The sequence below is a fragment of the Notamacropus eugenii genome, chromosome 2, assembly GCF_028372415.1.
Source record: "Notamacropus eugenii isolate mMacEug1 chromosome 2, mMacEug1.pri_v2, whole genome shotgun sequence".
Lineage (NCBI taxonomy): Eukaryota > Metazoa > Chordata > Mammalia > Diprotodontia > Macropodidae > Notamacropus > Notamacropus eugenii.
This window is the reverse complement of record NC_092873.1, coordinates 496,091,319-496,118,675: the sequence shown is the minus strand read 5'-3', so window position 1 is coordinate 496,118,675 and position 27,357 is coordinate 496,091,319. Positions and strand designations below refer to the sequence as shown.

The 27,357-nt window shown below is 39.3% G+C and overlaps 1 protein-coding gene and 1 long non-coding RNA gene across 9 annotated transcripts in view; one reads left to right on the top strand and one right to left on the bottom strand.

The window, feature by feature from the left end:
* The first annotated feature begins 1,554 nt into the window (after window positions 1-1,554).
* The window catches only part of LOC140529920 (uncharacterized), a 44,206-nt gene continuing 18,403 nt past the window's right edge, over window positions 1,555-27,357 (top strand). For 7 of the 8 annotated variants that reach the window (XR_011975735.1, XR_011975731.1, XR_011975732.1 and 4 more), the window contains exons 1-2: window positions 1,555-2,784; window positions 9,286-9,434. This is a non-coding gene — a long non-coding RNA (uncharacterized lncRNA). Of the gene's footprint in view, window positions 2,785-7,351; window positions 9,435-27,357 lie in introns of all 8 variants that reach the window. The other variant, XR_011975733.1, reaches the window with a different exon arrangement.
* Window positions 9,289-27,357, bottom strand: part of LOC140529917 (calcium-activated chloride channel regulator 1-like) — a 32,728-nt gene continuing 14,659 nt past the window's right edge. The window contains exons 7-14 of the mRNA XM_072648958.1: window positions 26,583-26,810; window positions 23,583-23,757; window positions 20,547-20,653; window positions 18,268-18,483; window positions 17,366-17,627; window positions 12,135-12,299; window positions 10,284-10,520; window positions 9,289-9,644 (exon numbers count right to left, since the gene is read on the bottom strand). Coding sequence (XP_072505059.1) covers window positions 9,289-9,644; window positions 10,284-10,520; window positions 12,135-12,299; window positions 17,366-17,627; window positions 18,268-18,483; window positions 20,547-20,653; window positions 23,583-23,757; window positions 26,583-26,810 — 1,746 coding nt within the window. The remainder of the gene's footprint in view (window positions 9,645-10,283; window positions 10,521-12,134; window positions 12,300-17,365; window positions 17,628-18,267; window positions 18,484-20,546; window positions 20,654-23,582; window positions 23,758-26,582; window positions 26,811-27,357) is intronic.

Here is a 27,357-nt window from a genome sequence, read left to right as displayed (position 1 = left end):
AGGGTAAAATAGATTTCCATATCCAATTGAGTGTGTGTTATTCCTCCTTAAATCAAATCCCATGAGAGCAAGGCTCACTTATTTCATTTTGTCTCCCCCTCTTCTCTTCCATTGTAAAAGCTCCTTCTTCTGTCTTCCATGTGAGATGATTTACTACATTCCACCTCTCTCTGTATCCTCCTCCAAGTACATTCCATTCATCAGGAAATTTAGTATTTTTTAGGTATTCTGCCTTCACATTCAGCTCACTTTGTACCCTCTGTCTATGTCCTGTGCACTCTATCTATGTATGTACATACACATATCCATATATACACACACACACATACATACATACACCCATGTACATATACATACCTACACATATATAATATACACATACATACATACATACATACCCATACACACCTACATATATATTCCCTCTAACTACCCCAGTACTGAAAAAGGCCTCATGAATTACAAATAACAGCTTTCCATGTAGGAATATAAACAGTTTAACTTTAATGAGTTCCTTAAGGCTTTTCTTTCCTGATATCCTTTCCATGTTTCTCTTGATTCTTATGTTTGAAGGTCAGATTTTCTATTCAGCTTTCCTCTTTTTTAACAAGAATGCTTGGAAGTCCTCCATTTCATTGAAATTCCATTTTTTTCCCCTGAAGTATTATATTCAATTTTCTGGGTAGGTGATTCTTGGTTTTAATCCTATCTCCTTTGACCTCTGGAATATCATATGCCAAACCCTTTGATCGCTTATTGGAGAAACTGCTAAATCCTGTGTTACCCGGATTGTATTTCCACAGTCCTTGAATTGTTTCTTTCTGGCTACTTGTAATATTTTCTCCTTGACCTGGGAACTCTCGAATTTGGTTACAATATTCCTAGGAGTTATCCTTTTGGAATCTCTTTCAGGAGGTGATCGGTGAATTCTTTCCATTTCTATTTTACCCTCTGGTTCTAGAATATCAGGGCAGTTTTCTTTGATAATTTCTTGAAAGATGATGTCAACATTCTTTTTTTGATCGTGATTTTCAGATAGACCAATAATTTTGAAATTGTCTCTCCTGGATCTATTTTCTAGGTCACTTGTTTTTCCAGTGAAGTTTCACATTTTTTCATTCTTTTGGTTTTCTTTTTAAATTTCTCGGTTTCCCATAAAGTCATTACTTTCCATCTGCTCCATTCTAATTTTTAAAGAAATATTTTCTTCAGTGGGCTTTTGAACCTCCTTTTCCATTTGACCAATGCTGCTTTTTAAAGCATTCTTCTCCTCATTGGCTTTTTGGGCCTCTTTTGCTATTTGGGTTAGTCTATATTTAAAGATGTTGTTTTCTTCAGCATTTTTTGGAGTCTTCTTTAGCAAGCTGTTGACTTGCTTTTTATGATTTTCTGGCCTCACTCTCATTTCTCTCCCCAATTTTTCCTCCACCTCTCTTATTGATTTTCAAAATCCTTTTTGAGCTTTTCCATGGCCTGAGACTACTGTATATTTTTTTGGAGTCTTTTGATGTAGAAACCTTGACTTTGATGTCTTTCTCTGCTGGTATGCTTTGTTCTTCCTCATCCAAAAGGATGGAAGAAAATACCTGTTCACCAGAAAAGTAACCTTATATAATATTATGCTTTCCCCCTTTTTTGTGTATTTTCCTAGCCACTTACTTGACTTTTGAGGCCTTTGTCAAGTGGAGAGTATACTCTAGAGACCTGAAAGTTCTCGGTTCTTCCATGGTGGCACAATTAAGGGAGAGGAGTTTACTCCTTTCTTGGCCTGCACTCTGGTCTATGAGGAACCCCAAGCACTCTCTTCTGCCCTGAAACTGTGAGTAGGATTCCCTCTCCACAGCCACCACCAGCTCCATATCACCAATGCTCCTCCCTCACCACAGGACCTCCACTCAGGGCTGAGTTCCAGATCAGCCAGATTCCTCCAGTGCGCACATTTTTTAGGCTGAGGGCTCCAAAAGTGGCTGCTGCCGCCCTGGGGCTGGGGTCAGACCATCATCCCTTCTCACCCAAGTGAAAGAGTTTTTCATACTGATCTTTGAAGCTGTCTTTGGCATTTTTGGGTTCAGCAATCTGGGAACCATGGTTGTTACCTGTAATTTCGCACCCTGAAGCCTGCTCCAGTCCTGTCCATGTTGTGCTGTGTGGCCAAGTCTGTGTTGTGCTCTACTCCGCGCCTGGTACAATAGAACTTTCCTGTCGGCTTTCCAAGCTTCTTGGACTGGAAATTTCTTTCACTCTGTCATTTTTTTTTTCTTCTGCTGCTCTAGAATTCCTTTAGAGTCATTTTTTACAGGTATTTTGTGGGCCATGTCAGGAAGAGTTAGAGGAGGTCTGTCCTTCTACTCTGCAATCTTGGCTCAGCCCCCCTCCCCCCCCTCGCCCCTACACTTCTGCTTTGGGTTCAAGGACATGGATAAGTCATGAGATGGTGAAGAAATGGGATGAGCTCAGCCTGCACGTGATTGTGGTTACAGCCTTTAAATACCTTGACCCTCAGTTGAGTAATTGGAGTTGCCTTACATCCTGCCTCCTGCCTCATTCATTGCTTCTGAGAACAGAGGTTCTTGCTGGTCAAGACCCTCTATCCAAGGAGTTCCTAGGTGAAAGGAATCCTACAACTGGCGCCCAACGTGGGCCTCAAAGAAGACACCCTTGTACCTTGTGAGGCCCCTCGTCAATTGTGCGAGGGAAGACAGTTCTGGAAGAGCGCAACTGGTTGAATCACAGGAGAAAGAAATCAGCTCATGGATCGTGAGTCTCCAGGAGCAACCTGAAGGGGTAAGTATCCTTCAGTGAGGTAAGAAAAAGTTTCTTATCATGGGGCTGACAGCTTCTGTCACAGAAGTATCCGATATGGATTCTTTTGTGCGGATCGTATATAAGATCCTTAAGAAGCAAGGCTGCTCAGTGCAGCTTAAAGAAAACATAAGAGAGTTTATAGAAACAGTACAAGTGACATCCCCCTGGGTCAGCCAGAGACCTCCAGTAATGTTGGAGGCTTGGATAATAGTAGGAGAGCAATTGACAGAATATGACCTCTCCAACCCCAGGAAGGTTGATCCAGGGACCTTTTTTATGTATAATCTTATAAAGATGTGGTTAGAGGAAGAACAGGGAGGAAGTAATTGGCAACCTCGTACCTTTTCGCTGAGACATCGTCAAGGTAAGGGGAAGACTTGAGCCATACTTTCCTTTCACTCTCACTGGAGTTTCATTCAGGCACTAGCAACTCATTTCAGCAGGCTTACTGGGAGGTGTGTTAGTGTTCTGGAGATAGCAAAAGCATCTCTGAAACCCCAGAAACAGGGGACAAACACAATTCAAGGAAAAGATCAAGACTCTGTATAAAGGCAATTTTTGTTGTAAATACTTCAACAGTTGTAGATATCTCACCAGGCTGAATTGAGCTGGCTAGCAGTCTCAAGGCCAGTTGGCTGAATTGAGATGGCTAGCAGTCTCAAGACCAGTTGAACAAAAAGCAGCTTTAACACAAGGACGTTTGGCGTAAGGAAAGTAAAGATGAGAGAAGCACGTTCCAGCAGTAAAGATAGAGTCCATACCCCTTTAGATTGTAAATAATTAAAGAAATTACCCAATCATGGACCAGGTAGTCTTTACATTCAATCCCCCCTAGACAGCATTGCTCAGACAGCCCTATGTCCCACTGATTGGTGCTATATAGCTAAACCACTCTTGAAGGAAAAGATTACTTAGTTTGGAAATCTGAATATGTGAAAGATGTTTGGAACATAGTGAAAGAAAGCAAGCCAAAGGTCTAATTTGTGCATAGGATTTTTGACACTCCTTCCGCAGTTTTTGGATTTTTTATTGTCTGTATATGTGTTCTATCTTTATATGTTCTGTGTGCATGTGTTTGTGTGTTAATACGGCCAGTGCCATTGCGCTGGTTGGAATGCAGTTATCTCTTTCCCTCCCCCTCTGTCTCTCTGTCTCTCCCTGATGTCTGCAGCATCAGGGAAGAGAATGGGATAGAGAAAGAGAGAAACATATCTTATATTATTTAGTTTATATGTCTGCTAAAATCAGTTTCAGGTCAGAAACATTTTACAAAGAAATAATATATATGCAGTTTTAAAAGGGGCTGTAATCAAAGCTCACTAGGAGAACAATGTAGGTACTACCTTAAGGGTAAACATAACAGTTTTGGAAATTGTTGGAAAGTTGTTGGTAAAATTCTCTCTCTAGTTCTACCTTCTAATCCTGCTCAGGTTGTGAAGGTGGGGAGAAAGACAAGAAATCGGGGCAACTTTCCCTTCATATTACAGAGGCAAACTGACTAGCGTTTAAATTATCTCATACCTCACCAAAAAGAGAAAAGTTTTTCTTTAATGGGAAACAACCAAATGGTAATTATTTTAAGTGAATGATGTCACTCCTAATTGGATGTTTAAGAAAAGTTAGCATTCGTTATATTATTTGGCATGAAGGCAAATTGGGAATATGAAAAAAGATACCTCAGGAATAAAGCTTTGAACTCCACAGTAGAAAGGAGGGGACTAAGTGCCAGTGGATTAGTTGTCCTGACTCCAGCCATTGAGCTAGGACTGCAGTGAATACTTAGGACAGTTAAAAACATATTAGTAGATTCTGTTAACTCCTCTACCCTGGAGTAGAGCAAGGGAAGAGAGTGCTAAAATATAGTAGGAATTTAAGTCATCCTCCCTGGGAGTAGGGGATGGATCAGGGCAGTATGAGATCACAAGCCAAATAGCCTCTGTGTTTAGTAATCCTAGTCTTCTACTAATAATTTTTATATTGGAAATATAAACAATGGGACCTAAAGTGCAATTTGGGGTTAGTATTGTGTTTCCAAATTGTAATAAACTTCTCTTCTAGTGTAAAAATTGAGTGACCGTGGTAATTCAGAAATGGTGTTAGAAAAAGCAATACTAAATCTGAATTTTTTTGACACTGAAGATGTTGGGAAAATTGTGTAAAACAACTTATGTTATTTTAAATTTTATCAGTCCTGCAACCTTGTCTTATGTTTTGTAATTGCCATTTACAAAACCAGATATTTTCATCCTTGGCTGTTAAAGAAGTTATGGCTAAAACAATTTGACTATCATTTATAAAAGTTGTAAGTAAAATTGTTAACTAAATTTTTGGAGTTACTGATTTAATGCTAAAACCTAACATTGTCAATGGCTTGTTGCGTGTGGCAAGGAAGAAATTGAGTAAAAGCTTTATTTAGACTGGTTCTACACATTCAGAATAGTCCTCCTGTATGTTTGGGGGTTGGCAGGCATGGGATCTGTGCCAATTCCCTTTATTTTGTAAAGCTGCTAAGGACCCTGGAAACCATACATGTGAGCAAGATCTTCAGTAGTATGGAAGAAATTTGTTTGCCTTATATAATTCATACAAAATGAATGGGACTTGCTCTAAAGGTGTTATAGGTAGAAAGGATTTTGAACAATTGGTTTTTACAGCAGGACAATTTGAGAAAGAAAAATGTTAAATAGAATCCCTTAAGTATGTGAGTACTGGTAAATGTTTATTGCTTGTTGCAACTCTAAGCTATGATTGGTGAAACTTTCCGTGTAAGGTACTTGGGACCATAGCTATTTTTTGAGTATAGTAGCTTGCATTAAATCAGTATCTGAGAGAACTGCCACAAGTTATCCAGAGGGAATGTGTTCTTGCACTCTACTCAATTCTTACATTAACCCTTGACTATTTGTTTCATCTAGCCAATGAAATTAATGGTGCTGCAGAAATGGATTTGATGCTTGATAAGATGGCTCAAAATATTATTGATTTCTTTAAAGAGCTTAATCCTGCCTCTTGGGCAGAAAAGATACTCTCTACCATTGTTTCTAGTTTTCTTGCTTTGTTATTGCTATTGTGCCTTTTACCCTTTATTTTAAAAATGTTTTTCAAGGCTCTAAGCAATGCATTGACTGAGGTACACCATGCTAAGTGGAAAGCCCACTTTACCAAAAACATGATGAGGGAATTGTAGGAGGCCAGGAACTCTTGGATGCCATTGTAGGACTGCACCTAAAGTGCCTGGAATTGATGGCGCCTGAGGCAGGCCTGCTGCCCTTGTTTTTCTTCCTGGAGTTTAAGGGAAGTGGGTGACCATAATCTGGACATGGGGCATTGCATGATTGGAGAATTTCACTCTTACCTGAATTCAAATAAAGTCAGGGATGTTTTATCCTGTCATATTTGGTATGTCACATGTCCCTACGTTTTCCTTCTACAGCAAATTTTTCTGATCAATAGCAAGTGACTGGAAAAATATGTGAGCCCTTTTGTGCTGGGAAAACTAATATTATTTTTATCTGAAATTAGAACATGTTCAGAAATTTATGTAAATTACTTAAGACTCACTTTAAGATGCTCCTATTGTTTAAAAGGATTTTAAAAGCAGTAGTGTTTTTCTATAATAAGTCTCTTACTGTTACCACCATGAGATCCCATTATGCATTTATACTAAAGCATTTTGTGGTATCTAGGAATTCTGTTGTAATTCAGAATTTGGTTTGTTTGAATACTTTAGGAATTCTTATTACTTGAGGACATTGTTGTACCAACTAAATTTTAATGAGTTTTACTTTTAAAAGGTTTATTCTTGTTTGAAAGTGAAAAGGGCACTATCATTATAAAAGGTTTCAACTAATTTTCTTTATAAATATTTAGTGACTCTCAAAATCAGGATAAAATTTAAACTGTTTTAAAGAAAGAAGATATATTTCTGGAAGAAATATTTCCAACCAAAGCACCTAAAATTTTCATTTTTGAGATAAGGTATTGCTAAAATTAATATGTAATGATCTATGAAGCAGAAAAGATCTTGCTGTTTTGATAAGCAACAGTTGAAATTCATGTGTGAATGTATTCACAACTTCATTTCTACAAGTTTTTCTTCCAGAATGAATATTATCTAGAAAAAGATAAACAAGCCTGTGAAACATCGATGAAAATCTATTCAGTTGTGAAGTTCAAGTTAGGAATCTCTTTTGTTTAAGTCAATACAGCTATGCTAGTGAAGAGTAATAACTTGTGAGCTATCCTGTCTATGGTAGAAAGAGTAAGGAAGGTGAAGCAGTCTGAATGATGGGTTCAAAGGATTTGGATACATAAAAGGTGTGACTGAAACTTTGGAAAGCAGATAGGAAGTTGGGGCAAATGGAGGTCATGAAAACCCCTCCTCCCCAGATAGTTGCTCTGGGTACTTTTGTGCCATTCTCAGAGGGTTTAAGTATGTCGAGAAAGTCTGGGGAAGTATTTTTAGAAGACAGAAAAATGATGTAACTACCATTTTTAACCCCTTCTGGTCATTTTTTGGCCTTTGTCTGCTTAACCTCCTTGCCAGCTTTGTCTCCTCCAGGTTTAGTGTCTTCACTTTAAAGATGACTGTTCTGGCTGTATATGACCCACTGTCCATGACCCATCACCCTCTGGACGTGGTGTCACACTAGCTACAGACCTCTCCAATGTCAGGACCCTGTGAGGCAGGGATAGCTCTACGTCCACTCTCAGCAGGAAGTAATCTCAGAAACCAAGACCTTTGTCCCTTACCCAAAAAGATCTGGGTTTCATCTATTTAAAAACAGGGGAATGATGAGGTGTTTGGATTCATGTACTTGGGCCCTAATGCTGAAATCACATTTAAAAATCATATTTCTCAGGCAGTTTCTCCCTCAAGGATGTGGCCTACCCTACCAACAACCATTATCTCCCTTCCTCCTGTAGTAGTTAGTTGCACCTATAGAATTCAACTGCCAGCTATGTGCTGAACTGACTAAGTACTGGGTCATAATGACATTTACTATTCACTGACTAATCATGTATCCTAGACTCAGACATATCTATACTCTCAATTTTTTATACTCTCAATTTTTTTTAATGTTGCCCTAGATATTAATTCTCTTTATATTATGATGAAACAAATAGAAAATAGCCCCCAACTTGGGATTGACTGCACTTCTTTCTCAGGATCCCAGCTCATTAAGCCACCACTCCTTCCTTGAAAAAACCAAACAATAGATATTGGGTAGACACACCACCATGGGATATGAAGGAAGGGCATATACTACAAATGGTATAAACTGAGCAGAGGGTTTGAGCTCCAATCCAAAATTAATATACAAATGTATAAAGTACTCAATGTCCTAAAAGATGGCATCCAGGCCATTGGAGATGACCTGGATATCCTAAAAGCATGATTAGCCATGAAGTGTGATTATAGATATAACTTCTTTTGTGTAACCTCAGGGAAGTATAATAGTAGTAATTATAACTGGGCAAATATCAGAAATCACCTCCGTGGAAGATGGGAAAACAGTTCGGTGGCCTTGGATGTTGATATACTCCATAAATTAGCCATAGCAATTAATATGGCTGCGGAAGAAGAGCTGAACCCACATATGACAGCTAAGGAAATATGGAAATGGTTCAGAAATGTAAATCCCCTTGAATCACTTGTCCATTAGCTCATGTCCATGATACCCTTGCTTATAAGAGTTTTCTTACAGCTCCTTTGTGGGCCTCCCTTTGCGAGGTTTGTCTATTCCCAGATGACTTTCTTTCATACCCAACTTCATTATCTGTATTTACAAAAAAAAAAGGGGGGGAAGATGTAGAGGGCTAAGGGAAGTGAGAGTCCCATGATCAAGGCCACAGCTGAGGCAAAGCCTATTCCTGTGGCACCTGTGCTTCCTCAAATCCTGGCAAAAGCTCTCCATGACCCTGGAACCTGATGTTCCTGCAGATATTGACATTCTTTGCAGAAAAGTTGCAATTGGGTCTGGGAACTCAGGAACTAGCTTCAGGAGCAAGATGAGCTTTCTTACTTGCTTCAGGTGCAAGGATGTGGATAAGTCATGACATGGTGAAGTAATGGGATGAGCTCATCCTGCATGTGATTGTGGTTACATCCTTTAAATATCTTGACCCTCAGTTGAATAAATGGAGTTGCCTTACATCCTGCCTCCTGCCTCATTCATTGCTTCTGAGAACAGAGGATCCTGCTGGTCAAGACCCCCTACCCAAGGAGTTCTTAGGTGAAAGGAATGATATATTAATGAATGAAAAGAATGATCACAGTTTTATATTTTTATCTTACATATATTTCCCAAATATTTATAGTTAATCCATTTGTTTCTTTAATATTAAATGTATAATTTGCTTTAAGAATGTTTGTGTCCAAATATACAATCAGTCCACAAATTTCAGAGAATTTTTTCATTTTGTGCTGATCTTGTTATCCCTCCATTTTCAGTCTTGTTACCTTTGTTTCTTCTTCAGAACTCACAGTGTGACATTTGTAATAATAGCAACAGCTGCAACTGCACCAACCACAGACAACACTATTGTGGAAACGCTAGTCCCAGCAGAAGTGGAATGTTCTTCTGGAGAAGGAATGAACCGAGATACCTGAGCTATGTTTGATAAAGGTGATGTTAAGTTGGCTTTATCAACTGCCTTAATAGCGAGGAAGATGGTGGTGCCATTTTCTATTGTAAAATTTTCTGGTTTGAACACGAAGACTTCCTTGTAATTGGCATCTTTTGGGATGAGGTCAGTAGCATTCACTTGGACAGCAGTGTCAAAATCTTCTCTTAGTTTGAGGATCTCTTTACTCATTTTTATAATATACTGTTGCGCTAAAAAGAGAAGAGATTGTTGGCTCAGGATGAGGACCATGGGCCCTTCTGGGGGCATAGGGGCATTCTCTAGGAATTTTGTCAAGCATATACCAAAAGTAATCCGTAGGGGAAAACTGAACAAGATACCTCCATGTGCCTCTGGATAGTGTTTAATGTTTTGTAAGAAACTAACCAGACTGAATGGATTTGGATCCCTACCTATATGGATGTTGGATGTCAAATAGAGTTACTCCAGATGCCCTTATTACTCAATCTTCAAAGTCATGGCTAAAGAAAGGCCTAGTGGAGACTGTAATTCTGGAATCATGATTTTCTGTATCCCACTTCCAGACCCTTCCCATAAAATGCTATGAATAAGATAAGAGTTATATCTCTGAATTATTTCCTTGTCAGCTTATCAAGTCAAACTTTCATTTTTCAGGGCTCAGCTAACTTAGAACTTTGCTGTTTTAGAGTTTTGAATGACTTTTTCTCAAATCAGGTATTGTTGATTTAGTCAGAAAACTGGTTTTAAAGTCATTGTTTTTAGGATCTATTAATTTTGTTCTTTTAAAGCCAGTTCCTCATTTTTTTTTCCTTTTCTGCATTACCAGTGAGAGCCTTTGGCTCTGAATCAAAAGTGAATGGCATTCTTACCTTGTCCCATGTCATAGTCATCCCCAGGGGCTGTCCAGGTCAGATTAATTTGATCATCTTCAATATTAGCCTCCAGGTCAGTAATCTGACTTGGTGGGAACACATCAGGTGTAGAGTTAGCTGGAATATTTGATAGTATAAATGAACCTCCTGAAGTTGTTCTGCTGAAACTTTGAATGTTTGCTTGAATTTCATTTTCACTAATTTCAGGTTTTGGTGGATTCATTTTGATTTCACCTGCACAGAGGGAAAGAAAAACACCAGTCATTTTGTCCTTCATAGTCAATTCCACAGGAATGTTGTGGATTTCTGTTGTTTATTATCCCTAGCCTAGGAACTAGGGGGAGGCATAATGCCAGAGAGATGTGCCTGGAGTTAGGCCCAGCTAAACTTAAATGTGGCCTCAGACACTTAACAGCTCTTTGACCCTGGACAAGTCGCTTAACCTCTGTGTGCCTCAATTTCTTCAGTTGTAAAATGGGAATAATAATAGCAGCTACTTCCTAGGGTTGTTTTGAGAATAAAGTGAAATAATTGTAAAGTACCTGGCACATAGCAAGTGCCATATAAAGGTTAGCTGTTATTTTTGTCATTATTATCTCACCCTCCTCTTAGCATCCTATATAGTCTGTCATTTTTCTTCTCAGCAAAGCCATTCCTTGGGTCAAACAGAGTGCTGATTCAGGATGCTTATACTCAGGGGAACGTGAAAGTTCATTAAAGTCAGTTGCTTATATTATTTTGTTGACATGGACTCAGGAGTAAATGTGATTACTGATATCCTCAGGGCCAGTTCAGTATGACTTATCTTGTTATTAATAGCCATACGGTCCACTTTCTCTTGCTCAGAAACCCTTGGTTGGCCAAACCGTTATCCAGGGCAGATCTTCCCTTGCCATTTTTCTGCCAGCTTGACCCAATAACGCCCTGTTCCTCTTCTGTAGGTGGGTGAGAGTGGAGCGGCTGGAACTGGCCTGATTTTGATCAGTGTGGTTCAGTGTAAGCTACAACACCAAAGTTGCAATGAAGCAATTAGAGATATTCTAAGGTAGAATAGACTATTTCAGTGGGTGACTCCATCACCATAGAGCTTCAAACAGAGGGTGGGGACAGAATACTATAGAAGGGATTCCTGCTCCAGGAATGGGTTGGTCCAGAAGCCATGGAGATCCCTTGCAGTTCTTAGATGCTGCGATACTTAGCCTTAACCTTTCTAATTCTACCTCAGTATTTGTGTCTGTGGGCAATATGGAATATTTAAAGCTTACAAATTTGGTTCTTCCAATAGTTGCATATACATTGGGACTTCCTTGTGTTACACTGATCTGTTGAATTTTGTGTGTAGGACAGACATACTAGAGTTACAGTAAGATGCACTGGTTGGTAGCCTCTCCATTGCAGAACTGAAGAACCTCAGAGTTCCTATGCACCCAAATGGCCATCTAGTCCATATCATGTGAAAAGAGCCCCCTCTATAACAAAGCTGAGAAATCATCCAGACTGAACTTGATGGGAGCCCATCTAGTGAGGGGAACTCTCTGCTGGGGAGCTCATTATGTGAAAGCAGGGTTGTTTTTCTTCTATCAAGCCTAGGTTTTCTCTTTGCAGCTTGGCTCTGCCCTCTGGGGCCAGGCAAAACAAGTCTAATCTCCCTTTCTTGGAAGATCCTTTCCACTACTTGACAGACAAGACTTCTGTCCTCTGGGCTAAAGAGCCCCAGCTCCTTCAACAAGCTCTGTGATGGATGAGCAATCTTTGGTTGGAGGTCTGAGCTGTGTCAGAGCTCAAGGAGATTCCCTCTTGCCTTTGTTTCAAGACAACACCTTATTTTTGTTATGGGAGGTGACTTACCATTCTCTACCCAGCCTGGTACATATAAGGCTCCATTCACTCGGGGTCTTGACCTTTGAGTATTTTCTCCTCCCAGAGCTCTCACTTTTAATCTATATCGACCATTTGTTTTGTAGGCTGTGAAGTACCTTGAATAGACACCATCATTCTTGTAAGCATCAGCACCTTTGTGTAAAATAAAGGAGTTAATAAGCAGTGTCATAATTAATGAGCATAGAAATTCTCAAAAATACACTTGGACACTGGAAGATAATAGACACTTGCGTGTGTGTTTGTGTGTGTGTGCATGCCCCTGTGCATGTATGTGCATATACCTCTGTCCCATTTCTACACACAAACACACATATTTATAAAATTCTTGAGAGTTTTCAAAGCTTATTATGAAGATATCATTGGAATAACCCAATAACCCTGTAAGGTAAGTAAGAACATGGTGGTGTGCTAGAGTCAACTTGTACAAGAGATTGCTGATTGTTCCATTTTCAACGTGAGCATTTAAACCTTGGAAATACGTACAAATTGGAGATTGATTTGTTGTTTGGTTGATTGTCTACATTTAAGAAAGTGATGGTGATTAAACTTGGAAGTGTGTTGTGTATGCTTTTCCCCCCAGAAAGCCTTTTCCTAAACATTTAGCAGCATACCTCCAATGAAAAATATTATTGTACCATTATAGAAATGAGGATACCGAAATTTAGATCAGTTAAATGACTTTTCCACAGTCAAAGAACTAGTTAGTGTATGAGGCAGGATTGAACCCATGTCTCTTCCTTTTCTCTCAATCTCCATATCCAACCATTTGCCAAGTCTTGTCAGTTCCACCTCTCTATCATCTCTTGCATCAATCTCTTTTTCTCTACTCATACAGCTCTACTCTAATTCAGGTATTTGGATGATTATAGTAGTCTCCTAATAGGTCTTCCTGCCTTCAGTCTCAACCCTCTGTAATAATCCTAAAACAGATCTGAACATGTGAGCTTACTATGCAAAAATTTTCAACTGCCCCCATTACCTCTGTAGAAATCTTGTCAGTTTTTAAATCCCTCCATAATTTAGCTCCTACCTGCCTTTGTAGTATCATTTTCTGTTAACTCCCTTTTATGTGATCTCCATTCCAGTTAGACTGGTAGACTAATGTGTCCTGTACATATCCTTCTCTCACTTCTCTGCCTTTGCTTAAGTGACTCAGTGGCCTCCCATTTTTCAAATGTGCTGCTTTCTCTCCTTGGGCTCTTAGAATCCATAGCTTCCTTCTAAGCATAGCTCAGTTTCCATCTCCTATACAGGGGCTTTCCACATTCCCCCTATTTGTTAGTTCCTTCCCTATCATCTTTCACACTCAAAGTACTTTGAAATTACCTTGCATATACTTTCTGTTTATCTCTCTGTGCACATATTGTCTTCAGCCTGTTTGATTGTTAAGTTCCTTAACGGCAGGGATTGCTTATTATTTAATTAATGTATTCCTAGTTCCCCCCGTTGTACCTTACCTTAGTAGCAATTTAATAAGTTCCTCTCAAATCCATACATTTTTATTAAATGGATATCACACATAATGCTAAGAGGGTATGTGCACATAGTGCGCAGACATTTCAAGGAGTGGAGGAGACATCATTGTTGAAGGCTATCTACGTAGCCCATTCCCTGGAGGGGATGAATTGAGGACAGAGACAGAGTGGTGCTAAAGTTTGGTCAGCGTGAAGTTATCCCTCCTCCCAGGGATCATGGAAAAATTTGGGAGCCACTGCTCTAAAGTATTTCCCTATTCTAATGACTTTGAATTGGCCTTTTGCGAAATACCTTTCAAATTTGTTTGATATCTGATTGTAGTTTTCTGTGGACCCCTCTCTGCTATGTTATAGGGGTTCACCTAAGCCAAGTTACTGGATTCCCCTATGATCTAAGGGAGAGCCTTGATTGCTTGTTTGTCCATAGGTTATGCACTTTCTCTAAGACTAAAAGTTTCTTTGCTAACTAGGAGACCACTTATGTTTCCAGTTAAACAGTCTTCCTGGACATTCAGTTAAATTCAGTAAGCTAGATACACATTAACATGAAGGAAACAGATCCTGTCCTCAAGGAGATTACATCTATCTTGGAAGACACAATTCAAATAAAGATCAGTAGGAGAAAGGTCAAGAACCAAGTAAGCACAAGGTAAATTCCAAGTAGTTTGGTGGGGAGGAGATTAGAGAGGGGAATAGCTTTTAGGGGACATCAGGAGAAATCTTGTGTAGGAGATGGGACCTGATTTGTGTTGTAAAGTGGACTAGGGATTCCAAGAATCAGAGGTGAGGAAGGAAGAGATTCCTTATTCATGAAAATGGGTAGCAAAGAAAACTTTTGCATAGACCCAGAATTTCTTTCAAAGGTAATAATGAAACACGTTTTTCAGGGATCATGAGTTGGAGAGGATCTTTGATGTCCCTGAATCCAACCCCTCACTTTGTAGAAACTGAGATCCAGTGAGATTGTGACTGCCCAAGAGGAAACAGCTTATATGTTTCCAAAGTGAGTGACCAGTGATTGTTTCCACTATATCATGGTAATTTTCCTTTTATTTTGTTAAGGTTTCTCAAATATAAAAGTTATCAGCCTGACTCATCCCTTTTAGCAAGAAAAAGCATTAGTGATTTTCTGTTAGGAATGCTAGTGAACACTGATGCAGATATTTTAAAGAAAATACTTAGCAAAGAGATGACAACAATATATGCCAAAGATCATATACTATGACTGGATGGGATTTATACCAGTAATGCAGGGCTGGTTCAGTATTAGGAAAATGATCAACATGACTGGCCATATCAATAAGAAAAAGATAAAAAATCATATGATTATCTCAATAGATATAGAAAATGATTTTGACTAAATATAACACTCTTTCCTATTAAAAACACCGGAAAATAAATGAATCAATGGAACTTTCCTTAAAGTGGTAAATTGTATTGATCTAAAACCATCAGTAAGTAATTATCTGTAATCAGGATAAGCTAGTAGCCTTCCCAGTAAGATAAGGGGTGAGGCAAGGATACCCATTATCACTAGTGTTGTTCAGTATTGTACTAGAAATGCTAACTAAGGCAATAAGAAAAGAAAAAGAAATGAAAGAAGTTAGAATAGTAAATGAAGAAAAAATGATCACTCTTTGAAGGTGATATGATAGTACAGAGAATCCTGCAGAATCAGCTAAAGAGTTATTGAAATAATTAGCAACATCAGCAACGTTGCAGGATATTAAATGAACTCACATAAATCATCAGCATTTCTATATATTATCAGCCAAGTCCAGCAGAAAAACATAGAAAGAGCAGTTCCATTTAAAATCAGGAGAGTTTACCTGCCAAGACACATCTAGAAACTATATGAACACAATTGCAAAACACTTTTCACACCAATAAAGTCTGATTTAAACAATTACAGAATACTAATTGCTCATGGGTAGGACAAGCCAATATAGTAAAAATGACATTTCTGCTTTAATTTCCTTATTCAGTGCCATACCAATGAAATTACCTAAAATGGTTGTATAAAATTAAAAAAAAATAATAAAAGAATTCATCTGGAAGAACAAAAGCTCAGTACAAAGGAATTCAATCAAAAAAATGTGAAGGAAGGTGACCTTATTTTTTCAGATCCTAAACCACATTACCAAGCAGAAGTCATCAAAAGAATGTGGTACTAGCTAAGAAATAGAGAGGTAGCTCATTGGAATAGATTAAGTACACAAGATACTGTGGTAAATGACCATAGGAATTTAGTGTTGAACAACCCAGAGACCCCAGTTTCTGGGACAAGAACTAACATTTGACAGACATTGGAAAAACTGGAAGCCATTTGGGAGAAACGAGGTATAGAGGATAAAACATCTTACACCATATACTCTTGATAAGGTCAAAGTATACACATGATTTAGACATAAAGGATGATACCATAATGAGATTATGGGAGCGTGGAAAATTTTACCTTTCAGATCTTTGGATAAGGGAAGGATTTATTACTAAACAAGGGACAGAGCAGAATAAGAGAATTAAAATAGATAATTTTGAATAAATAAAATTTAAACATTTTTGCACAACAAAAGTAATGCAGTGAAGATTATAAGGAAAGCAGACAATTAGGGAAAAAATTTTACAGCAAATATCTCTGATAAAGATCTCATTTCTCAAATACACAGAGAAATGAGTCAAATTTATAAGAATACAAGTCATTCTTCAGTTGAAAAATAGTCAAACAATGTGAATAGGCAGTTTCCATATGAAGAAACTGAAGTTGTCTATAGTCATATAAAAATGCTCTAAATCACCATTGATTAGAGAAGTATCACCTCATACCCATAAGATTGACTAATATGATACAAAAGGAAAATGATAATGATAAATGTTGAAGAGGATGTGGGGAAATTGAGACACTAATGTACTGCTGATAGAGTAGTGAACTGATCCAAGCATTCTGAAGAAGAATTTTGAAGTATGCCTAAAGGGCACATTGCATGCCCTTTAGTCCAGCAAATACTCTCAGTAGTTCTGTATCCCAAAGAGATCATAAAAAAGGCAAAAGGACCTATATGTACAAAAATATTTGTAGTACCTCATTTGGTAGTGGCAAAGAATTCAAAATTGAGGTGATACCATCAGCTGGGGAATGGCTGAACAAGTTCTGATCTATGAATGTAATGGAGTACCGTTGTACTACTAAAAAAAATGATGTGAAGGCAGATTTCAGAGAAACCTGAAAAGACTTGCGCAAACTGATACAAAGTGAAGTAAGCAGAAACAGGAGAATATTGTAGATAGTACAGCAACATAGCATAAGGATCAACTATGATTGACTTAGCTCTTCTCAGCAATATAGTGATCCAAGACAATTCCAAAAGACTCAGGAATTTAAAATGCTATCCATATCCAGACAGGAACTGATGGAGTCTGAATGTTGACCAAAGCATACTCTTTCCCCATTCTTCATTTTTTTCATGTTTTTTTTCTTTTGCAAATGGTAATTTTTTACAAACCATTCAGTTCATGACTAATATATGATCAAACACATACAATGTATATCAAATAACTTTCATTCAGAGGTTGGAGGGGAGAAAAGGAGGGAGAAAATTCAAAATTTTATAAAAATTGAATGTTAAAAATTGTCTTTACATGTGATTAGTAAAATATTAAAAAATTAAAAAAATCTTCTTTCTTAAAGAGAAAGAACCTTGAGGTTATTATGAAGGATAAGTTTACCTGCACCATTATCCAGAAGTTCCAGAGTCACTGTTGTCCCATCAGCTGATTCTATGAGGGCTGTTACATTGGCTCCTATAACAGACAGGGATCCTTGGCGAACTTGTGCATAAACAATCATTGGATTAGGGAAGGTGTTGTTATCTTTATTCATTTTAGAATCCACTGTAATGGGAGGTACATTAGAATTTGCAGCACGAGATGTTACTGTCAGAGTCAGGGTTTGTGCACTTGACATAAGATTGTATGTCCAAATTCCATCCTGAAAAATCCAACAGAAATTCATTAAAGCAAAACAGTGTTACGACCTGCCATACCTACCTTCTCTGTTACCTATTATCTGTCTTAACATCTTATCTGACTTATACAAGTGAAGTTCAGGAAAGCTTTCTGCTAGAGAGTTTGTATGACTTTGCTTCTCTATCAGCTGTGACAGTCATTTCAAATCATTCTTCCTTGTGAGGGCAGGGTATACTTAATACCAGTTACTATTAAAACCTTTGGTATGAGCAATTTGACCTGAGAGACTTTTCTCCTCAAAAGTAAGGTGAAAATTTTGGATGTCAGAAAATATGGGGTCTATAGTTCTGAATGGGGAAGTTGGATGTCATAAATATGTTCCCACCATCACAAAAGATTCTCTAACTTCCTGGTCTGCCCTCCTTGTGTTCAAACCCAATTTTTGCCCTCCTGATACCCTTTATAACAGTTCCTTTGTGGCTACAGTATAATTTTTTAAGCCTTTGCTTTTGGCGGTCAATTCTTCACATTTCTAAGAGAACAAGCTTTTTTAGTTAAAAAGAGAACTGTTGTCCCTGAAGAATAATTACCAAGTTGTAATGCTGATGTTAAAGTCTTGCCTCCATTTTCTGGAAATTTTAGGAAAACATAGAAAATCTCACCTTGGCAGTATCTGGTATTTGGAGGTACGCCATTTTGGAGTTTGCCTCCACTGAAAAAGTATTATGCACTTTCCCGCTGGGATCTGAGACAGACATTTGGGGTTGTTGTGCTGTCCATGTGACAAGAAATAGAGTGTCATTGCCTACTGTGCTGTCAACAATAACTGTGCCATTCATCCACTCCCCATCCTTCAGAGTGGCTCCCTCACTCACCAGCTGTTAAGAAAAGGTAACAAACACTTAGTGACTGGCCAAAGGAATGTCATCAACAAGTCATATCACAGTTAATCTGAAGGATATAACAATGGGCAAAATATTATAAATTTCAGAGAAGGAACCAGCATGCATTGGTAAAAGGAGTTTCCTTATCTAGACGTCCTCTATAACAAATAAACTAGAGGCTCCTTTCCTCCCTCTGCTTAGCATCCATTAGGAGATAGGATGGTTAAGAGAGGAGACAGATGTCAGGGTTACACAAATTGCATGAACAATATTCCTGGCACAAAGGACATGAAAGACAGAGGTAGAATGGAATCCCTTATTTTTATTCCAAGATGATGTTCACCTTTGGCTCTTTCACTCTCTCTCCCTTCCTTTTTTCTACTCAACTTGTCTTCTAAATCAAATTTCTTCCATTGTGAATGGGGAGAGAGAATAAAACTCTCCTATAAGCCAAATTCTCGAGCTCAATTCCTTGATTTTGAGTCAGCTTCTTAGCAGTGAAGATCGGAAATATTTTTGGTGGGTGAAAAGAATACCTCCAGGAAAATCACAGAGTTTTAAAGCAGTCTGTGCCCACAAGGAGCTCACATTCTGTTTAGGGGATGAGGGCAACATTCAAAAAGATAAAAAAAAAACTGCATACAAGATACATGCAGTACAAAGGGAAAATGATCTCAGAGGGGAGGTGTCAGCAGATACAAATCCAGATTTCTTTCTGCTGAACCACGCTGCCCCATTGGTTTGCCCTGGCCTAGTGTGGTCCTGTCATCCTTTTATTATTCCCAATTAACTCACTATCCCATTCACAGTGGAGGTTCCTCCAAACCTTTTCATCTCTGCTTAAACCTCCCATGGCTTCTTTCATTCTCTTTTTAATACTCTAGAGTCTAATTCCCAACACCATCACTGAAGTGAAACTTCGCTCTCCAAAGTTAGTATAATAATTACCACTCTCTTGACTGCCACATCTAATGACCTTCTCTCCATGCTCAGCCTTTCTGTCCTCTCTGTAGCCACTGACACTACTGATCAGCCTCTTCTTGATGTTTTCGTCTCTTTGGTTTTTCATGATACTTCCATCTCCTAGTTCTCCTACATGTCTGACTGCTTCTTCTCAGTCTCCTTTGTGGAATCTTCACCAGGTCATGCCTATTAATCATGTGGTACAGGGCTGTGTCCTGGGTAGTCTTCTCTTCTCCCTCTATACTATTTCCCTTAAAGATTTCATTAGCTTCCATGGATTCAATTATTATTTCTCAGCTGACGATTCTCACATCTATCTATTCAGCCCTAGCTAGTCTCTCTACTGACCTTCAGACTTGCATCTTCAGCTGTCTATTTGATGTTTCATATCAGTGGGATAGTAGGAGCTTCATGTGAATTAGCATCATGATGTCAAGATTGGTCAGCCAGTGGAAATGCTTACAATCTAGAGATAGGTGGCACAGGTGATAGAGCCCCAGATCTAGAGTCAGAAAGACCTGAATTCAAATTTATGCTCCAAATTTATTAGCCATGTGGTCCTGGGCAAGTTCCCCAACCGTTGACTGCCTCAATTTCCTAATCTGTAAAATGCGGGGAATAATAGTACCTACTTTCCAGGGTTGTTGTGAAGATGAGATAAAATTTGCTAATTTATACTTGGCATGTAGTAGATGCTTAATAAAATTTGATAAGTTAAATATATGTACACATATGTGTGTATGTGTGTGCATGATAACATTTTATTTATACTGTCAGTCCTCATTCATTCTAGTGTCCCAACCAGTATGATGCAGTGGAAAGAATGCTGAATGTGAAGTCAAGAGAACTGAAGTACATATCCTGTCATGCCTATTTATGATCAGCATGACTCTGGACAAATCCATTTTCCTTAGTTTTCTCACCCATAAAAAAAGTGTGCTTTCAGCTGAATGATCCTGAAGTTCCTTCCAACTTCGTGTTTATGATATATGATTCTAGGAACCTCAGAGGTCCTTATAAACTCTGCATCTCTGATCCTAGAACGCGAAGATCCTATGTAGCACAAGCAAGGGAAATGAGAATTTGAAACTGACCTGGATGGATCGTTGAGTGATCATTCCATTTCTGGATGAGAGGGCACTGAATTCATCAATGAGCCCATTATTTTGGGCATTGTCTGTAGCAGCTGTCTTTACACCTCCTAAAGTAGGATTACATTACCAGTAATTAACTAATTGGCACAGGTTAGTGACAAATCAACAGTATTCCCAAAGTTATTTTTTCATGAAGTTTCATATTGGTTCATAAATGAGTAAGAATGAAGCCTCACTCTAGGAAGTCAATGTAAAATATTGAGTCTTGTGGTATATAAACAAGTGTTATACAATCATTAAAGTCTCATTTATCTGGAACACAATTAAGGCCTTGGGAAGAGATAAAAATGACTGATGAGGGGTCAAAGAAATGTCACAGAATCCATGATCTATACTAGTTCATGTATTTCATTCATAATTGAGCTTCTTGGATCCTTACTGCTTCAAGAATCCATCCTTTCAGCCATATAGGAACTACCTCTACCAAAGCTCACAGTAGCCCCTCCAATGCCTCAGTAGATGTTTCTAGGGCCAGAAAAAATCTTTATTTAGTGAACAATCTTCCAGTGACTTGTCTTTCCAGTTTTAACAGTGTTGCCCAATTCGGTTAAACCAACAATCATTAAGCTCTTGCCATGTGCAAGAGCAGTCTGCTACAGAGGAAGAGTCTCTAGCCCTCAAAGATCTTATATTCCCTGTTGGATTTGGAAGTCAAGGTAGAGAAACTATTAGTGTACAGATAAGTAAATTCTGGGAAATGAGAGAAGAGAGCCTGGGGCAATGGACACATTACCCATAATCAAGCCCTCAACCAAAGCCTTTCCACCTTAATAGGACCTCAGGGCATAGCCTTTGAGACCGTACAGTCACCTTGAGAATGAGGAATCAGAGTAGAACTTTTATGAGGGATTTACTCTTATTTCAGGCAAAATTTAATAAGCTTTATTGGATTTCCCAGCCCATAAAGCAGCTAATTAGAAGAATGGTGAAGACAAAATGGGTACTACTAAGGCAGTCACACTAGCAACATCAGGATATGACAGTGTGACATCAACAGATTGGGTCAAAGTATATAAAAAAAGAACCACAAGAAATCAAAGAATATACTAGCTAGGGAAGCATGGTTTGGTTGACAACCCCTAGTCTGACTTCTAGTGGTGGTTTGAGCATTAATAGCCTTGTGACCTCACATGAGTTCCTTCATCTCTTTGACCTTTGACTTCTGTCAAATGGACAAGGCACTAGACCTGAAGTCAAAAAGGCTTGCCTTTGACATATACTCTTGTTAGGATTGTCACATAATTTTTCTGTGCGTCATCTGTAAAACGAGGGAGTTGGAATAGCTCTGAGATTCTATTACCATGACTGGATGGTCTCTAAAGATCACTTGTGTATTAGCAAATAGTCCCATATACAGCAGTATGCTAGTAAATGCTTAACAACTAGCTCATCAAAAAATATGTATTCCTGACATGATAAAGTGAAAGCATCCTTCTGAACGCTTTCTCCATCGCTTTCGTAAGTGCGGAAATCACTGCAGCAACAAATGAAACCCTGATGTGTGGCATTTGCTGATTTCTGAGCTTTAAATGCAATGAATGTTTAACAATGGGCTCTCATAAGCTGGTACAATCTGGCTTTAGCAGATCCCTTCCTATATCCTCAGTAGCGCAATAACATAACTGATGATGCTGAGCCATCAAGAATAAGTCTCAGGGGAGCTCTGGTTAATCACTTAGGGAAGCGCCTAGTACATTTAAGACAGCATTTCATCCAGATGGGTTAAAATGGAAAAAGGGTCCCTCACGAGGGTAAGCTTTAATTCTCTGGAAAGTTCACTCATCCCCCAGGGATGCTGGCAGTCACTGATTGACTTAAGAGAGTCAAGCTCTACTTTTATTCCATATTCACTTCTTATTTCTCCTCATCAAGGGCCCTTGGATTGGGAATAACAAGTCAAATGTTTCTGGCATCTTTGTATTCAAGTCTCATTCTCCTTCTCATCCCCCATTAGACAAGTTCTTGATGGCAGAGACTGTGTCTTTTTTCTTCTATTTGTTTCCTCATGGCACCTAGCACAGTGTCTTAAATGTAATGGGCTTGGAATAAATGGTTGTTGAATTTGTTTGAATTAATTTTTGTTGTGTTCTTTGAAAAACCCAAGTGACTGCAAAACCATGGCCATTTGTAGGAGAATTCTTTCCTTGGGTATGGGTTGGACTAGTTATTCTTCGATGGACCTCAAAAACCAGCTTTTAGATGCTGTAATTCTGTCATTGGGGAGATAGCCTTTCAGACTTATGTTTTTGGGGAAAATCATCTCAGAGAAAATACAGAGATGAATCTCTGTCTGAATGTAGCTCAGTATGTCCTCAGTTGACAGACATTAAGGCTGTTGTTGGACTTTGTTTGAAGTCTCTCCAGTTCGGTAGGACCAGTTATTTTATTCATTTCTCACCCAGCTGCCCTCCTCTGAATGTCCCCTCCTGCCCCAGGAACCTCATCAACCTACAAGTTCAATTCAGTTGTGGAACTCGAACTTTAGCAGTCTCCTCTGTCCCAGGGGCTCCTTCCCCTCTCTGATTGGAGAGGGGTGGAGTATGGGGGGGGCAGAAGGGGGAGACCAGAAAGCTTCTCTTATGTCTTCAATTTAAGGTGACCTAGTCTATTCATTTCCCATCATGCTTCACTCCTCTGGATTCCATCATGCCTCTGCTCTGGGTACCCTTCTCCCTTTCTCCCTTTTCAGCTTCGTTTTGTGTGTTATTTTGGTCCCATTCCAAACACATGTGAGCTTCTTGAAGGCAGAGATTTTGTTTTGCCTTTCTTTGTGTGCCCAGCACTCAGCACCATACCTGACATACAGTGGGCACTTAAATGTTTACTGACTGACCTTCCAGAGCCTGTACCCCACTTCCATAGCCTTCAGAAGTCCTGGGTCACCTGTAGATCTTAGAGGAGAACTCAAAGGGAGGTTTGCATAGAAATAATCTTTCATTCCTACTGAAGAAATCCATTCTCCAAGTTATTTTTTACCTGTCATCTCTGACAACTTCTCCAGGTCTTTGTCTGCAGAAAGTCCTAGAGCAACTGTGTGGATAATGGCGCCACTTTGTTTCACTTGATCAAAACATGTGCTGATTGCATTGTCTTCCCCATCAGTCAGAAGGATGATTTCAGAACCATCTGTTGAGAATTTCTTTTCTATTACCTGAAAGCACAGATTCATCTCAGACGTTGGTAAGCAGACATAATGTTGTCAGGTAATCCTAAGTGAGTGGATCTGGACAGGAATGAAAGAAGAAAATAAAGGAAAGACCCCAGGAAAACCTTCCCATCATGAGATTTTCAGATATGAAACGTGTACTTTTCAGAAACTCAACCCAATCCCTTTTTCTCCTGAACTAATCCAGGAAAATTTGTCTCAGCTGACGCTTGCATTAGGAAGCAGAAGTGTTCTGGCCAAATGAGTGACCCAGGTTCTGAGCATTGACAATGAGTCCCAGCCAGGGCATCTGTTCTTTCTGGGTCTAGCACACATAGAGGTTGATGAGACACTGGGCAGATGAGCACCCACTATGTGCAAGGAAGTGTTTCTGATTATTTTGTCATTCCTGGGAGGGCTAAAGAGGAATGAGCTTATGAACTTTAGAGGAGACATGGCAAAGTGGAAAGAGTCAGAGGCTTTGTGGGTCTCCTCATCTGTAAATGGAAGAGGTAGGTGGCCTCTGAGGTATCTTCCACGTCTAACTCTGTGCTCCTGCGCTGCTTCTTGCCTGCTTTGTTTGGCTAAACCTCTTTATGATAGTGAGTATGTTCCAACAGAAGCTTTGGGATAGCATGCTCTATTTTAAGATCCCAAGCTGGACCCTTAGAAACAAAGGCATGACTCATAGCACTCAGTTCAGGGCACATTATACAAATCCTGGAGCAGGAACTCCCTCCACTAAACTAGATGATAAGTCTAAGGGAGTTATCCAAGACACTTGGACGTTCAATGGCTTGTACAGAGTTACAGCTAAGACATGCCCGTAGCAGAAGTGGATCACGGAACTTTCTCAGTATTCTATCTGTGAAGCAATGCTGGCTTTACAGGAAACCTTGTTTTCTAATACTCCAGTGGATCTAGTGTTTCATCTATGGGAGTATCCCCTCCATTGATGCAAATCACAACCTGTCTATCCATCCCTGCCCAGCCTCTCTGTATGAGGCAGCTAGGCAGGCAGTGGAGAGATTTGGGCTTAAGGTCAAATCTGACTTTCCTAGTTATGTGATCCTGGGCAAGTTATTTAACCACAGTCTGCCTCAGTTCCTTCATCTGAAAAATATAGCTACTAATACCACCTTCCTCCCATGGTTATTGTGATGATCAAATGAGATAATATTTGTAAAAATGTTTAGCACAGTGCCAGGCACTTAAGTAATGCTTATTACCTTGCCTGGCTGTACTTCAACCAGAACTTTGCTGTGTTTGTTGCACTTACTTTTTCTTGATTCTCTAGCACATCCCTCACAACATCTGTTGCTACCACTTCCCTAACTCTTTGGGGTCCCAGGTTCTCATCCATATCTCTCAAGTCCCAGCACATGACATCATTTCTTACTTTGCAGAAACAGTTGAAGCCATCAGGTGTGTTTTGTAGTCTCTCCCCCATTTCCTTCCTCCTGTATCCGAGGAAACAGCAGGGCTGTCATGTGGAAGCCACCATCTCCACATTGACCTTGATACCCCTTCCCTTTCCTTTTCTCCAGGACCTTGTTCCATTGACACTCCTGCTTTCCCTCTTACATATCTTTCGTCTTGCTCTCTGATGATTTCTTCCTCGATTCCAACAGACACAATCAGCTTTCCCATGCCATGCAAATACACTTTACTTTCAGTACAGGCTTAGGCTCTCTTTTTCCCCCTTCACCGTTAAAATCCATGCCCATTGCTTCTATACCATTCATGGCCCTACGATCTGAGTACCATCTCTTCCTCTCTATTGAAGGTTGTATCCACAACATCATCCATGACCTCTTAGCCCTCATCATTCTTGACCTCTTTTCTATTCTTCCTAGATTCAAATTATGTCCTATATAAATATATACTATACTTACTCTAGAAGAACCATACATGGTATGTCCAGTTTCTATCCACTAACTTACCATTTGTTTCTTTCAGCTCTCTCATTAATAAAATGAGGCTGTTGGACTGCAGGATCACTAAGATAATTCTGTAATGTTACTTTATATCAAGAGTAATAATCTTTAGACAGAATTAATGCATCAAAATGTGTAAAACCTACCGTAATGGGAGTCAAAACATCCATTCATCACTCTTTGACTGTGTTATAACACCCCCCTAACTGGATGACTAAAAGCTCTTGACTCAGTGTATTTAAATGAATCATCAGAGCCAGAAATGTCTGACTTGGCGAAAATGGAGCCTAGATTGAAGATCATTGCCCCTGGCTGCCCTGAATGCTTCTGCTGCATACCATGCCCCCTTTTCTATATCATGTACAGAACGTTTCTCATTGCTTTTATAACTGTATAGCCCGTATGCATTAGAGTATTATTTATTTAGGGCTAGAAAGGACCTCATAGACCATCAATTCCACTCTGCTTATTCTATACATGAGTAAACTGAGGGTTCACAAATTGTCTTGCCCAGGGTCACTCACCCAGTAGGTTTCTGAGGAAGAATTTGAAGTTGACTTATTCTGACTCCAAGTTGATGGTTTTGCCTACTGTATTTTGTTGCCTTTCAGCAGGGACACGAGCCCAATGCTTCCTGAGTGTAAGGATGACTTTCTTCCTTTCTTTCTACCCTAGTCCAGCACTAAGTGGTTAGTATTTGTTGGGCTGAATTTAATTAGGGTTTCTCCACATCACCATTTGTTGATATTTTTCCCCTCCCTGGAAGTCTATTCACATTTCAGAGGGAAGCATGAAATTCATAGTAGATAGTAGGCATGTGATGGAAATTCAGAGTAGAAATTCACTTTGAAAATATCCACTGTAATAGAGACAGTGGAGGGGAGATGACTTTACCGTAAATGCTGATCTGAGTCCAGAGCAGATGGATGTTCCTCCTGAAGCAACAGTAGGTAACTTGGTAATGAGGGTGTTCCTCTCAGCATCAGACTGTATCTGTACTAGTTCACTTTGAACATAGGCTGAACTGTCAAATGTGACCATCCCAACCCAGGACCCCTTTTCAATGATCTGAAGCAGGAAGAGTTTGGAGGCTTGATTCAGTCTGTTTAGCCGGTCCTCACTCTGAAAGAAAAATACAAGTCAGATTGGCCAGGGATCTTCTACAAGCAATCTGTAGTAGAATGGACAAAGACCATATGGGGAACGTTGGGGGCTCTGAGTACCATGGTGAAGAGTCTGCATTCTCCCAGCTTAGGAAATAGAATCCATGCTCTGAGGATTCTTCTAGGCTAGAAAGTATTTGAGAATGGGCCTGGGGATAGGCTGTATGTTTGCTCTCTGATGTCTAAGCCTCCTAAATTTAGAGAGGCACATCACCAGATGACCAAACTGGCAGTGCATGTTTCAGTCATAGTAACTCTCAAAGCTTAAGTGGCAGAATCTGAAACCATTGAAGCATGGGATTTTTAAGTTGGATCATGATTGCAAATGGGTTGGTGTTGGGCTTAGTAGATGACAGAAGTTCTGTGAAATATTTTTGCCTTTCAATTTGAGCTACATCACCAGAAATGAACTACCAAGGAGAATAGCGACTAGACCTGGGATTTCATTGGTACTGGGGACTCCCAGATGAGGAAACTCCCTACCAAGGCAGGTTGGCACTTTCTCT